Below are 16,619 nucleotides of genomic sequence, written 5' to 3' on the forward strand. Positions count from 1 at the left end.
GGTGTGTCTATTGCTTGGTGTGTATATTGGTGTGCACTGATAATCTACAATATCAGTGCCCAACCATGATGTGTATCACAAGGCAGACCTTGCACCAAGTGTTCATCTGCAGTGTGACATACCCCAAGATTCAAACCAACCATTCTGCCAAGGAACAGTAACCACAACTGTGAATGATAGTGCCTGTATAATGGAGCAAGAGCAGAAACGGACTTTGACATTTCAATCACAGCCCCTTGTGACAGGTAAACGTTGCATTAACACTGCTGAAAGAGTAATGTCAATACTCAATATCAGGCTCGAAAACATCGCACTGGAAAAGGACAGATCCTCAGAAGAAGTTGAGTTCTTATTGTCACGTACTAACTGTATGGATGACATCTGCAAGCTGATCTCCAGGCCTCCGGTATTGATCATCCGTCCTTAAATTTCCTGGGGTTCGATAACATATTGGTGAACTGATGCATCAAATTAGAGTGCATTAAAACATAGATTCTGTCGTTCTGCTCTTCTGTTAGTGCTAGTACGGTATAGAGGTATGCTGATTCATCGAGTCGCACTGTGAACCCTGGTATTTCTCTTGATGATATCGATAGTGATCCCTGTACCGCTACACTGCGATACCTTTTTTAAAGTTAAATGTGAGACTGCATGCAGTGATCTGCAAACAATGTTTTTTGTCAAGTCCACTAGAAGTGAACCGGAGAGCGAAGTGCAGGCGGGTATTTGTTGATCAACGCTATTAGTTTAATGATGGAAGGTAACAAGGCAAAATCTGAGCTTTGTGCCGGCATGTTTAAAATCAACAGTGTGGCCTTAATGGATTTTCTTCTTTTTAGCATTCATAACACAAGAAGAGGTCATGCAGAGGACAGCATTCATAACACAAGAAGAGGTCATGCAGAGGACAGCATTCATAACACAAGAGGTCATGCAGAGGACAGCATTCATAACACAAGAGGTCATGCAGAGGACAGCATTCATGACACAAGAAGAGGTCATGCAGAGGACAGCATTCATAACACAAGAAGAGGTCATGCAGAGGACAGCATTCATAACACAAGAGATCATGCAGAGGATAGCATTCATAACACAAGAAGAGATCATGCAGAGGACAGCATTCATAACACAAGAGATCATGCAGAGGATAGCATTCATAACACAAGAAGAGGTCATGCAGAGGATAGCATTCATAACACAAGAAGAGGTCATGCAGAGGACAGCATTCATAACACAAGAAGAGGTCATGCAGAGGACAGCATTCATAACACAAGAGGTCATGCAGAGGACAGCATTCATAACACAAGAAGAGATCATGCAGAGGATAGCATTCATAACACAAGAAGAGGTCATGCAGAGGACAGCATTCATAACACAAGAGATCATGCAGAGGATAGCATTCATAACACAAGAAGAGATCATGCAGAGGACAGCATTCATAACACAAGAGATCATGCAGAGGATAGCATTCATAACACAAGAAGAGGTCATGCAGAGGATAGCATTCATAACACAAGAAGAGGTCATGCAGAGGACAGCATTCATAACACAAGAAGAGGTCATGCAGAGGACAGCATTCATAACACAAGAAGAGATCATGCAGAGGATAGCATTCATAACACAAGAAGAGGTCATGCAGAGGACAGCATTCATAACACAAGAGATCATGCAGAGGATAGCATTCATAACACAAGAAGAGATCATGCAGAGGACAGCATTCATGACACAAGAGATCATGCAGAGGACAGCATTCATAACACAAAGAGGTCATGCAGAGGACAGCATTCATGACACAAGAGATCATGCAGAGGACAGCATTCATAACACAAAGAGGTCATGCAGAGGACAGCATTCATGACACAAGAAGAGGTCATGCAGAGGACAGCATTCATAACACAAGAGATCATGCAGAGGACAGCATTCATAACACAAAGAGGTCATGCAGAGGACAGCATTCATAACACAAGAGATCATGCAGAGGACAGCATTCATAACACAAAGAGGTCATGCAGAGGACAGCATTCATGACACAAGAAGAGGTCATGCAGAGGATAGCATTCATAACACAAGAAGAGGTCATGCAGAGGATAGCATTCATAACACAAGAAGAGGTCATGCAGAGGATAGCATTCATAACACAAGAAGAGGTCATGCAGAGGACAGCATTCATAACACAAGAAGAGGTCATGCAGAGGATAGCATTCATGACACAAGAAGAGATCATGCAGAGGATAGCATTCATAACACAAGAAGAGGTCATGCAGAGGATAGCATTCATAACACAAGAAGAGGTCATGCAGAGGATAGCATTCATAACACAAGAAGAGGTCATGCAGAGGACAGCATTCATAACACAAGAGATCATGCAGAGGATAGCATTCATGACACAAGAAGAGGTCATGCAGAGGACAGCATTCATAACACAAGAAGAGGTCATGCAGAGGATAGCATTTATAACACAAGAGATCATGCAGAGGATAGCATTCATAACACAAGAGATCATGCAGAGGATAGCATTCATAACACAAGAAGAGGTCATGAAGAGGACAGCATTCATAACACAAGAGGTCATGCAGAGGACAGCATTCATAACACAAGAGATCATGCAGAGGATAGCATTCATAACACAAGAAGAGATCATGCAGAGGACAGCATTCATAACACAAGAAGTGGTCATGCAGAGGACAGCATTCATAACACAAGAAGAGGTCATGCAGAGGACAGCATTCATAACACAATAGGTCATGCAGAGGATAGCATTCATAACACAAGAAGAGATCATGCAGAGGACAGCATTCATAACAAGAGATCATGCAGAGGATAGCATTCATAACACAAGAGGTCATGCAGAGGACAGCATTCATAACACAAGAGGTCATGCAGAGGATAGCATTCATAACAAGAAGAGGTCATGCAGAGGATAGCATTCATAACACAAGAGATCATGCAGAGGACAGCATTCATAACACAAGAAGAGGTCATGCAGAGGACAGCATTCATGACACAAGAAGAGGTCATGCAGAGGATAGCATTCATAACACAAGAAGAGATCATGCAGAGGACAGCATTCATAACACAAGAAGAGGTCATGCAGAGGATAGCATTCATAACACAAGAGATCATGCAGAGGATAGCATTCATAACACAAGAGATCATGCAGAGGACAGCATTCATAACACAAGAAGAGGTCATGCAGAGGATAGCATTCATAACACAAGAGATCATGCAGAGGACAGCATTCATAACACAAGAAGAGGTCATGCAGAGGACAGCATTCATAACACAAGAAGAGGTCATGCAGAGGACAGCATTCACCTACAGTATGTGGTTTAAAATTAATCTTCATTTACAGACCTGCTTTTTAAACTGATTCAGAATTTTTTTGTAAAACTGATAAAAAAAATACTTTTCAAAAAAATTGGTTTCCAAAAACTGCAATTGTACACATTTTTTTTGTATTATTATTATTTACAGTATTTGTAATTTTATTTTAAATCATTTTATTGAAAATGAATCAGAAAACAAATGCACAGCAGGTTGTGACTCTTACTGGACCAAAACCTTTCTTATTCTAAACATGCACTATTTATTTATTTATTTATTTTAGTGGCCGCCAATTATTTTTATTGTTTTCTTCTCAATTTAGTAATGTCCAATTATTGTTTTAATCTCAGCCCACCGCTACCAGCCCTGCGCTGCCTTTGGAGTTGCGAAGACGAACACTCGCTGTCCCCGAAGCGTGTGCCGTCAGCCAACCGCTTTTTTACACACTGCAGACTCACCATGCAGCTACCTCAGAGCTACAGCGTCTGAGGACAACGCACCTCTGGGCAGCTTACAGGCAAGCCTGCATGCGCCCGGCCAGACCACAGGGGTCACTGGTGTGCGGTGAGCTGAGGACACCCTGGCCGACCTAACCCTCCCTCCCCCCGGGTGGCGCTCGGCCAATTGAGCACCGCCCGGCAAAGGAATAGCCTGGACTCGAACTTGCGAACTCCAGACTAGAGGGCACATCCTGCACTCCATGCAAAGAGTCTTTACTGGATTAAACACGCACTATTAAATGGGTCAACAGCTGTGTAATTTTGATGTTTCAAACTCAGTTTACTGTATCATGACCCTTGTATCGTGATACAAATCATATCGTGAAGACGCTGCCGATGCACAGCCCTCGTAGGGTAGGCAGCATCATCATCATGTTGCTAGGATACAAACCTGTCCACCTGGACAAGGCACATCAGTTAAAATATTTTATTTTTCTGATACATAAATTAAAGCTACACAATTATTTTATTTAAAAAACAGAAGAGTCTGACGAAGTAATTGGGGGGTAAAGGAAAGGGAGGATGGAAGAGCGATGTTTGGCAGTGTATTGGATTTTGTGTAGATGGTAAATGCTTTTCAAATTAAATGTTATGAGCAATGCTAATTAAGAGATATTTCAGATCGATTAAAAAATAGTATCGATTTTTTTTTTATTATTATTATTATGTCTTAAAGGACAGATTGATTTTTTTTTTCAATTGTCAAGTCCTTGGAATGTTTCCATCCCCCCCCCCCCCCTTCAAAAGTGTTCTCACGGAGGCTGTGTGGTCCAGTGGTTAAAGAAAAGGGCTTGTAACCAGGAGGTCCCCGGTTCAAATCCCACCTTAGCCACTGACTCATTGTGTGACCCTGAGCAAGTCACTTAACCTCCTTGTGCTCCATCTTTCGGGTGAGACGTTGTTGTAAGTGACTCTGCAGCTGATGCATTGTTCACACACCCTAGTCTCTGTAAGTTGCCTTGGAGAAAGGCGTCTGCTAAATAAACAAATAATGATATTTATTTGAATATAATTGTCTCATCATTTAACTATTCTGCACAGCAGTGTTTTTAGTTATTGAATCTTCTGATACAAATCCTAATGTTTGTTCTTGATTTTGAAAAATAAAATGTTGTTGATGCATCGACTACTGTTGACCAATGCGTCTGTGATAATCGATTAAGAAATGAGGTTGCTGATTGCACCACTATGGGAACCTGCAGCACCAATTCAAACATACCTAGCAGGGTTAAGAAACACTGTCTTCAAAGACAATACAGACCCTCGTATATAAAACACTGTCGTCAAGGACAATACAGACCCCCGTATATAAAACACTGTCGTCAAGGACAATACAGACCCCCGTATATAAAACACTGTCGTGAAGGACAATACAGACCCTCGTATATAAAACACTGTCGTCAAGGACAATACAGACCCCCGTATATAAAACACTGTTGTCAAAGACAATACAGACCCCCGTATATAAAACACTGTCGTCAAGGACAATACAGACCCCCATATATAAAACACTGTCGTCAAGGACAATACAGACACTTGTCTATAAAAGGGTTACACTGCTTTATTCATGTAAATACCTTCAGATATTGAATTGTATTCAGTGTTTTAAAGTTGTACTTTAAATATGAATGCTGCTGCTGCTGCTGCTGCAGTGTTTTTACAAGAATTCTCTAAGGCATGGCACAAAGTTAAAAACGTATCTAATTCTGTGATGTGCCAGCTGGGTTTGACTCGTAACATTTTTTGTTTGATATCTTCTAGATCTGGAAGTGTTCTGATGACAGTTGCTGCACCCACCACACCTGCAAGTGAAAAGCTGCAGTGGCTGTCTGATCCACAGCTGAATGAGACTGACATCTAACATACCCAGAACAATGTGCAGACTACATCAGAGATAAGGAGTGACATCTATAATACCAAGAACAACGTGCAGACTGCACCAGAGATAAGGGCTGACATCTAACATACCCAGAACAACGTGCAGACTACATCAGAGATAAGGAGTGACATTAACCCCATCCCTGCCAACCACCACCAAACACAAATAAATACACATGGGCAGAGCGCTCGTACATAACCTAATTCAGACCAGAACACAGCCTTTCTGCTGGAGGACAAGGCTGGAGAGAGAGGAGGCCAAAGCAAATAAAAAACACTATTTACTTATACTGAGAATATCAGATTCTGGAGATACACAGGGGTGTCTGTCTGTCTGTACATTTTTTGTATCGTACTGATAGTTCTAATTTTGAATTTACAGCTGCAAATTTGCAGGAGATGTATGTTATTGACATACTTGTTATTGTTATTACTATTATTATTTAGTGCTGGGACAAATCTGAATATTCAAACTAATATTTTTTTATACGTATTCAGATACAAAAATCAGACGTACGGATTCTCTAAAATGACAGAAATTCCTTGCCCTTATTTACCGCCTCACCAGAAATTGTGCAAGTTTAAAAAATGGCAAATGAAAAACAGCTCAGTGTGATATGTAAGATTAAATATATAAAAAAAGCCATCTGGGTCAAAAAGGTGTTGTGCTGCTTTAGAGCGAGTCAGAATCTCACAGGACAGAAAAAAGACAAGCACGTCATTCTGAAATGCCTCGCTTAAACAGTGCCCAGCTTCCTGAACATGTTGTGTAGTGATACTTGTATAGATTATATATATTATATATTTCTGTTGCAAGTGTTTAAAGTTACATTTCAGTTTTCATTTTCTTGTTCAGCTACAAAAAGGCACAAGTAAACTTCTTGTTATTACTGTATGAAAACGTGTCGATCACTGTTTACTTTGAAGAAACAGCAATGGCAAAGAATGAAAAAAAAATGGTGTCAACGTTATATACTATTTATTTCAGGAATAAACAAAACATTTAACTTGAAGTGCTATTTGGCGTCCTTTGTTTTGTAATTCACTCACTTGGGTAAAATAAGCCCTTCACTCCTGGAATACTTTATTTTAATGTGTTCCGTGTTGGAAGGTCTTGCTGTAAAATAAAGACACACACACAGGAGCCACGCCCCCTGACCCTGCTGCTACGCTGTCTCTGCCTTCGTTCTGAGCAATAAAATGGATTTTTACAGTTCTATGTTAATACTGCATCTCACAGCATGCCCTAGAAAATGTGTTTAGTTTTCTTTTTAACATGCCTGTTAAAATACTTAAACAAAAAATTATAATTATCCAACAGATAATAAATATACCAAAATAGTAATAAGAAAATAAGTATAAATCAAGCTATTGTGAATGACCATATAACTGGAAAATGTGCTTGTACCTATTATCATTATTGATTGTTTTCTCTCGGTTTCTTTATTGTCTGCGTTGTAAAACGCAGACCTTGTTTTCTCTCGGTTTCTTTATTGTCTGCGTTGTAAAACCCAGACCTTGTTTTCTCTCGGTTTCTTTATCAGACCTTGTTTTCTCTCGGTTTCTTTATTGTCTGCGTTGTAAAACGCAGACCTTGTTTTCTCCGGTTTCTTTATTGTCTGCGTTGTAAAACCCAGACCTTGTTTTCTCTCGGTTTCTTTATTGTCTGCGTTGTAAAACGCAGACCTTGTTTTCTCTCGGTTTCTTTATTGTCTGCGTTGTAAAACGCAGACCTTGTTTTCTCTCGGTTTCTTTATTGTCTGCGTTGTAAAACCCAGACCTTGTTTTCTCTCGGTTTCTTTATTGTCTGCGTTGTAAAACCCAGACCTTGTTTTCTCTCGGTTTCTTTATTATTGTCTGCGTTGTAAAACCCAGACCTTGTTTTCTCTCGGTTTCTTTATTATTATTCCATGTTTCTGTCAAAACTTCAGCACGCATCTCCTCCTAGAGCTTTGAAGTGATCAATTCAAAACTTTGCACAAGTACTGCACTCAATCCCATTTGAGTTGCTATTACTTTTGGTGACGATCGGACTGGTGGATTTGGGGGTAAAAGGTCATGAACCCCCCAAAATTAAACAGTTTATAACTCCTTTTAGGAGCAAGATAGGGTCGTAGTTACAATTGAACATGTATAGAAACCCATTGGTTCTCTAAAAGTCAGAGCGGGTTTCGTTGACCTATGACCTTCCCACAGCCAGATATGGACATTTTACTGCTTAAATAATGACCGCTAAAAACTGGACAGCTCTTGTAACTGCAGATTTGACAGTAAATTGCTCCTTAAACACTGCACAGTCATGTTTACTATAGAACCTGAATAGAAAACCAAGTATGCCATATCCAAAAATGACCATGACCTGTCGTGTTTTACAACGCAGACGAAGTTTCTGTAAAAATAAAGCTGGTCGATCCTGATTGAAAAGAGGATGGGAAACTAAAAGAAACCGTTACTGCACTTTGACTTCATGCTTTCTCGTGACGTTCCTTCTTCATTCAGATTTTGCTTCTCTCTGCCTGTGTATATTTAAGTACATATAAATATTGTGACAAATGTGTTGGTAGTGGGGCGATTTTGTCACTGTTTTGGGATCTTAACGCTGTCTTCTTGTGGAAAAGAACACTGGACCACAGATATTTAGTAAAACAGGGCAGTGCCTGTATATTTATTCATTTGCTCAGTTTTTACCTATAACCGGTAACAAAACACATACTTGTATTCAATACCTTTCTATACGGTTCCCTACAGGTCTCCTCTCAGGCCTTCGTCTGAACACAGACAGCCCGTACACAGTGTTCGTGCTCATTATACACCCAGCAGGTGTATTATCCCTACCGCTCCAACACCTAGAGCAGTGCCTGCGCAGAAATGTAGTCCCGACTTCCCTATCTGTCAGTTAGGACTGCCTTTTCCCATGTGATCTCCGGTACACTGGATAGACGCTGCACTGTATTCTATATCGGTTAGGACAAAGCAATGACAGATCCAGGGATGGGAATCACAGCAGAGGAGGATAAAGCAATGACAGATCCAGGGATGGGAATCACAGCAGAGGAGGATAAAGCAATGACAGATCCAGGGCTGGGAATCAGAGCAGAGGAGGATAAAGCAATGACAGATCCAGGTATTGGAATCACAGCAGAGGAGGATAAAGCAATGTCAGATCCAGGGATGGGAATCACAGCAGAGGAGGATAAAGCAATGACAGATCCAGGGCTGGGAATCAGAGCAGAGGAGGATAAAGCAATGACAGATCCAGGGATGGGAATCAGAGCAGAGGAGGATAAAGCAATGACAGATCCAGGGATGGGAATCACAGCAGAGGAGGATAAAGCAATGTCAGATCCAGGGATGGGAATCAGAGCAGGAGGATAAAGCAATGACAGATCCAGGGCTGGGAATCACAGCAGAGGAGGATAAAGCAATGACAGATCCAGGGCTGGGAATCTCAGCAGAGGAGGATAAAGCAATGTCAGATCCAGGGATGGGAATCAGAGCAGAGGAGGATAAAGCAATGACAGATCCAGGGCTGGGAATCACAGCAGAGGAGGATAAAGCAATGACAGATCCAGGGATGGGGATCACAGCAGAGGAGGATAAAGCAATGACAGATCCAGGGATGGGAATCAGAGCAGAGGAGGATAAAGCAATGACAGATCCAGGGAAGGGAATCACAGCAGAGGAGGATAAAGCAAGGACAGATCCAGGGATGGGAATCAGAGCAGAGGAGGATAAAGCAATGACAGATCCAGGGATGGGAATCACAGCAGAGGAGGATAAAGCAATGTCAGATCCAGGGATGGGAATCAGAGCAGGAGGATAAAGCAATGACAGATCCAGGGCTGGGAATCACAGCAGAGGAGGATAAAGCAATGACAGATCCAGGGCTGGGAATCTCAGCAGAGGAGGATAAAGCAATGTCAGATCCAGGGATGGGAATCAGAGCAGAGGAGGATAAAGCAATGACAGATCCAGGGCTGGGAATCACAGCAGAGGAGGATAAAGCAATGACAGATCCAGGGATGGGGATCACAGCAGAGGAGGATAAAGCAATGACAGATCCAGGGATGGGAATCAGAGCAGAGGAGGATAAAGCAATGACAGATCCAGGGATGGGAATCAGAGCAGAGGAGGATAAAGCAATGACAGATCCAGGGAAGGGAATCACAGCAGAGGAGGATAAAGCAATGACAGATCCAGGGATGGGAATCAGAGCAGAGGAGGATAAAGCAATGACAGATCCAGGGATGGGAATCAGAGCAGAGGAGGATAAAGCAATGACAGATCCAGGGATGGGAATCAGAGCAGAGGAGGATAAAGCAATGACAGATCCAGGGATGGGAATCACAGCAGAGGAGGATAAAGCAAGGACAGATCCAGGGATGGGAATCACAGCAGAGGAGGATAAAGCAAGGACAGATCCAGGGATGGGAATCACAGCAGAGGAGGATAAAGCAATGACAGATCCAGGGATGGGAATCACAGCAGAGGAGGATAAAGCAATGACAGATCCAGGGATGGGAATCACAGGAGAGGAGGATAAAGCAATGACAGATCCAGGGATGGGAATCAGAGCAGAGGAGGATAAAGCAATGTCAGATCCAGGGATGGGGATCACAGCAGAGGAGGATAAAGCAATGACAGATCCTGGGATGGGGATCACAGCAGGAGGATAAAGCAATGACAGATCCAGGGATGGGAATCAGAGCAGAGGAGGATAAAGCAATGACAGATCCAGGGATGGGAATCACAGCAGAGGAGGATAAAGCAATGACAGATCCAGGGATGGGAATCACAGCAGAGGAGGATAAAGCAATGACAGATCCAGGGATGAGGATCACAGCAGAGAAGGATAAAGCAATGGCAGATCCAGGGATTGGAATCACAGCAGAGGAGGATAAAGCAATGACAGATCCAGGGATGGGAATCACAGCAGAGGAGGATAAAGCAATGACAGATCCAGGGATGAGGATCACAGCAGAGAAGGATAAAGCAATGACAGATCCAGGGATGGGAATCAGAGCAGAGGAGGATAAAGCAATGACAGATCCAGGGATGAGGATCACAGCAGAGAAGGATAAAGCAATGTCAGATCCAGGGATGGGAATCAGAGCAGAGGAGGATAAAGCAATGGCAGATCCAGGGATTGGAATCACAGCAGAGGAGGATAAAGCAATGGCAGATCCAGGGATGGGAATCACAGCAGAGGAGGATAAAGCAATGACAGATCCAGGGATGGGAATCACAGCAGAGGAGGATAAAGCAATGACAGATCCAGGGATGGGGATCACAGCAGAGGAGGATAAAGCAATGACAGATCCAGGGATGGGAATCACAGCAGAGGAGGATAAAGCAATGACAGATCCAGGGATGGGAATCACAGCAGAGGAGGATAAAGCAATGACAGATCCAGGGATGGGAATCACAGCAGAGGAGGATAAAGCAATGACAGATCCAGGGATGGGGATCACAGCAGAGGAGGATAAAGCAATGACAGATCCAGGGATTGGAATCAGAGCAGAGGAGGATAAAGCAATGGCAGATCCTGGGATGGGGATCACAGCAGGAGGATAAAGCAATGTCAGATCCAGGGATGGGAATCAGAGCAGAGGAGGATAAAGCAATGACAGATCCAGGGCTGGGAATCACAGCAGAGGAGGATAAAGCAATGACAGATCCAGGGATGGGAATCAGAGCAGGAGGATAAAGCAATGACAGATCCAGGGATGGGAATCACAGCAGAGGAGGACAAAGCAATGACAGATCCAGGGATGGGGATCACAGCAGAGGAGGATAAAGCAATGACAGATCCTGGGATGGGGATCACAGCAGGAGGATAAAGCAATGACAGATCCAGGGATGGGAATCAGAGCAGAGGAGGATAAAGCAATGACAGATCCAGGGATGGGAATCACAGCAGAGGAGGTACCTAATGTTACATTGGGTGAGGTAGTCCAGGATTAGTGCTAATGAGGGTCTGTGAAACCAGCTGTAGAATAGAGGTATAGAGATGCAATTTGAAATGGACATTCTTTAACCTCAGGATGTTATTGGACTGTGGATAATCATACTAATAAAACATCTTCTCATTTCACTTTCTGTTGTCATTATCCACATTCTTCTACAAGCGAAGAAAGCATGTCTGCTAAAGAGCATCCAACAATCATGAAACTGACTAGGGGTTAAACAGCAGTCAAACCTGTTTCACCTCCGAAATTAAGGTGTTTCACAAATGTACGCCCCAAAGAGATTTTAAATGTCACATTAAATTTGTTTTTACCTCATGTCATTTTTAGTGAGTAAATGTTCCTCTTCAGTATTTGCAGTACGTGTGTTATTGCTGATAGGGTAATTGGTTGCTTCTTGGTTGTGCAGTAATTGGTGTAAATGGGTGCAATACAAGTATAAGCAATGCTAGGCGTGTGGGTTTCTATCATTGTTAACTTCAGTATGAAGGAATGCAGCATCCACTGTTTTAGTGGCACTGAAGCAGAACATACGTCAGTTTGTCAGACATTTCTACTCCAGATGTGCCTTGTTAGCAGCAGCTGGACAGTAATTCAGAACGGCCTCAGGTCCGTTTCACTAACCCTGTTACAGCAAATTAACTTTTATCAGCTGCAACAAAGTACCAGGCCCGCCGCAAGCCCCCCTAAAAACACACCGTTGTGTTCAGTATGCTGGTATATTAAAGCGCGTTACTATAATACATATGACTCCATGGATAAGCCTCTTACACTTGAATTAAATCAATGTACCGACAAGCAGCAACAAGCAATACAAAAACGAAACTGATTTCAATCAGTGGCGTGCCGTCAGAACCTTCAAGGTATTCTCTGCTGATCAGACAGTGCCAAGTAAACCGTCAGTCAAATGACATTAAGTTGCCTCACTCACTTGCGTACAGTGTGCTTGCTTATACTATGAAACATACTACTCTGATTATTATTTGTTCATTTGTCTGATGCCTTTATCCAAGATGACTCACAGGGTTTACTAGAGGTTTTTTAAGAGTCTAGGGGTTTCCTGAAGGGGATGTGATCAGCCAATAAGAGATCTGCATTTCCCCTGCATAAGTCTAAAACAACGACCAGACGTTAGAAAAAAAAAACAGTTGAGGGTATTCTCCGTTTCAGTTGAAGGGCTTGAGTGAGTTGAATGTCCTTTTTTTTCTTTAAGACAGGCGACCAATCAGGAGTGAGCAGAGGCAGGCCATAAATCTCCCAGTGTATTCTCAGCCTCACTTGAAGGCCCTGCTTTAGCAACCAATGGGAAAGTCAAAGCTCTGACAGCTGACCAATCATTAGCGAGCAACCCCAAAACATGAATATTCCTTGATTAGCACTGCAGTTAGGAGGATAGCTGGATTTCGCACGATATTGCTTAGAAATACACACTGATAAATACAAATACCTTTACAACATCTAATTATTCCAAGATTTGTTTACGAATCATTTTTCAACATATATACCACAGATCCCCGAGAAGCATTTCATTTAAAGCAGCTTCCAGATAGATATTTGCACTCGGCTGTCAGCTACACCGCGTCTTGAATCCTGGTGCTGATTTCTCTAATGATGGGATCGGGTAGTAAGCTCGGTCTCCATCAAAATACTATCTAACTGGTCCATGGACGCAGCTTCCCTTTCGCTTGTTTTGCAGCTTCGCCCGGTTCACTGCTTATTCCAGTTTCACGCGAGTTCAGGACCTCAATTAACACTTGATTTTCTTTCAATACTTTTGCATTTAGCTGTTTAGTCCGTTTGGCATCGTTGTTGTTTTGTTATTTGGTCTACACGCACACACAGTAACTCAAATAACAGCCGCAACAGACTCGTCAGAAGGGACGCCTTGTTAACATTCACACAAAATACGATTTAGTTTCAGAGTGACGACTGCCAGTTTCAAACTATTTGTTTTTCTTAAAGCAGGCACATCCTGCGAGGAAGCCTCGTAGTATTTGTAATGTGTATTTATTGAAGACAGTAAATATTTCTAGTGTAAAAACTGACCTGCAGCAGCTGCATGAACCCAGCAGAGAATCCCGAGTACAGTCATCCGGATCATCTCCGATAGTCTTCACAAAGCAATATATTTAAATACCATACTCGCTTATAAACAATGGATTTGTTTGTGATATGTATAGTGAATATTTAATATTTTTTTAATAGAAATCTTCTGCCTTTTGCCAACCAGCAACTGATCAAACTGCTTATCACAAACTCTCTCAGTCTGGAATTTTGTGATTGGCTACACAAACGCGGTTCAGCCAATAGGAAGCGAGCGTCAGGAGTATCTGGGTGAAATAGAGTTTTTCAGGTTTGTGTCTCGAAAGTGAAACAGAATCGTGTTGTAAAGAAAGTAAACTCACCTGTGTGTATGACAGCAGAGTTCTCCCTAATAAAAGCTGAATCTCAAAACAATAATTGTGTGAATATAGTAATTGTTCCAGCTGTGTATAATGGTATTTAGCTGAATGGGTTTTTTTTCAGAGTTTGATTCTTTCAATTCTTTTAGATTTTTATTAAAGAAGTAAGAGTCGTTAAAATGAAATAAAGCTTTGATGAATCAAAACCAGTCAGAACGCTGTTGTGAAACAATCCTTGAAACGAAAACTTTATTTATAATACAAACACAATCAAACTACATTTACAAAGTTACCTGTGCAGGGCTTCAGCCTCATTTGTCAGTTCTAAAGAGATTTGGAATGTCTTTTCATGAAAGGCGATATATAATGTTGTTGTTGAAAGGAAGTCATCTTTAATTGGGTGCGTGTGAATGTAGCGCTCATGAAAGGTGAGTGAAGGTGGTAAAGTGAGGATACAGCCAGGCACAGCTTCTCTCATGACTTTGCTTTTGAAATCTATGTATTTATTATTTAAAAAAATATTACAGGTACAATAAAAAGTTCACACCTTCTGTAAAGTCCTCCAGAAAAATGTGATTCTGCGATCGTGGAGAAAGAAACACCGAATCTGGACCGTTTGGGACCCGAAACGAAACGGCCCAAAACGCCTGGTAATGCCCGATGTGGAGGGTCCGTTTGCTTTTATAGTTCAGTGTTACAGCACAGTTAATGATCGTTGTTATTCATTTTAGCTATTTCTTTGCTTCGTTTGTTTCAATGTGTCCTTCCACACAAGCACTCTTAAATGAAATGAACGTTCTACAAAATATATAACAGCGTTGTCTATGAGCTTCTCTATAAAATACAAAACAGCGCTTTTAAAACTGTATACTTTTATTTGAATAAACTGAGAACTAAGATCATGATTTTTTTTTTTTAATAAAGTGTTAATTATTATTATTATTCTTAGTGTTTTCCTTGGTAATTGGTTTGAATATTTCTAGATATTGAGCAGTTATTAAAGTGCTTCTGGGAAGCTGTCTTGTAATTGGACAGTAGATGGAAGTGGTGCTGCTTGCTGAAGATGCTGATGGACCGTCTCCTGCAGCACACAGAGTGTGTGATATGGTATGTGGTATTTCTCCAGTGAATTTAGATCATCGGGGCTCTCACACATTCTCCCTGTGATTTGGTGTGGATCATCTGGGCTCTCACACATTCTCCCTGTGATTTGCAGTGTGGATCATCGGGCTCTCACACATTCTCCCTGTGATTTGCAGTGTGGATCATCGGGCTCTCACACATTCTCCCTGTGATTTGCAGTGTGGATCATCGGGCTCTCACACATTCTCCCTGTGATTTGCAGCGTGGATCATCGGGGCTCTCACACATTCTCCCTGTGATTTGCAGCGTGGATCATCGGGGCTCTCACACATTCTCCCTGTGATTTGCAGTGTGGATCATCGGGGCTCTCACACATTCTCCCTGTGATTTGCAGTGTGGATCATCGGGCTCTCACACATTCTCCCTGTGATTTGCAGCGTGGATCATCGGGGCTCTCACACATTCTCCCTGTGATTTGCAGCGTGGATCATCGGGGCTCTCACACATTCTCCCTGTGATTTGCAGCGTGGATCATCGGGGCTCTCACACATTCTCCCTGTGATTTGCAGCGTGGATCATCGGGGCTCTCACACATTCTCCCTGTGATTTGCAGTGTGGATCATCGGGGCTCTCACACATTCTCCCTGTGATTTGCAGTGTGGATCATCGGGGCTCTCACACATTCTCCCTGTGATTTGCAGTGTGGATCATCGGGCTCTCACACATTCTCCCTGTGATTTGCAGTGTGGATCATCGGGCTCTCACACATTCTCCCAGTGATTTGCAGTGTGGATCATCGGGCTCTCACACATTCTCCCTGTGATTTGCAGTGTAGATCATCGGGGCTCTCACACATTCTCCCTGTGATTTGCAGTGTGGATCATCGAGGCTCTCACACATTCTCCCTGTGATTTGCAGTGTGGATCATCGGGGCTCTCACACATTCTCACTGTGATTTCCAGTGTGGATCATCAGAGCTCTCACACATTCTCCCTGTGATTTGCAGTGTGGATCATCGGGGCTTTCACACATTCTCCCTGTGATTTACAGTGTGGATCATCAGGCTTTCACACATTCTTCCTGTGATTTGCAGTGTGGATCATCGGGGCTCTCACACATTCTCCCTGTGATTTGCAGTGTGGATCATCGGGGCTCTCACACATTCTCCCTGTGATTTGCAGTGTGGATCATCGGGCTCTCACACATTCTCCCTGTGATTTGCAGTGTGGATCATCGGAGCTCTCACACATTCTCCCTGTGATTTGCAGTGTGGATCATCGGGGCTCTCACACATTCTCCCTGTGATTTGCAGTGTGGATCATCGGGCTGTAACACATTCTCCCTCAGTAGTTGGATCTCAGGTTTCTGTGGGGTTGTTATGATTTTTTGTAGCTTCATTCAAATTATTTTTTGTAGCTTCATTGAAATTCATTGAAGGAGGCTGTGTGGTCCAGTGGTTAAAGAAA

At 42.5% G+C, this 16,619-nt stretch overlaps 1 protein-coding gene across 3 annotated transcripts in view; it reads right to left on the minus strand.

Moving 5' to 3' along the window:
* LOC117397449 (major histocompatibility complex class I-related gene protein-like) overlaps window positions 1-13,946 on the minus strand; it is a 140,669-nt gene extending 126,723 nt beyond the window's left edge. For all 3 annotated transcript variants that reach the window (XM_059010215.1, XM_059010216.1, XM_059010218.1), the window contains exon 1: window positions 13,715-13,946. In XM_059010215.1, the coding sequence (XP_058866198.1) occupies window positions 13,715-13,769 (55 nt within the window). In that variant the 5' untranslated portion in view covers window positions 13,770-13,946. The remainder of the gene's footprint in view (window positions 1-13,714) is intronic.
* Window positions 13,947-16,619: the final 2,673 nt, after the last annotated feature.

The sequence above is a fragment of the Acipenser ruthenus genome, chromosome 40, assembly GCF_902713425.1.
Source record: "Acipenser ruthenus chromosome 40, fAciRut3.2 maternal haplotype, whole genome shotgun sequence".
NCBI lineage: Eukaryota > Metazoa > Chordata > Actinopteri > Acipenseriformes > Acipenseridae > Acipenser > Acipenser ruthenus.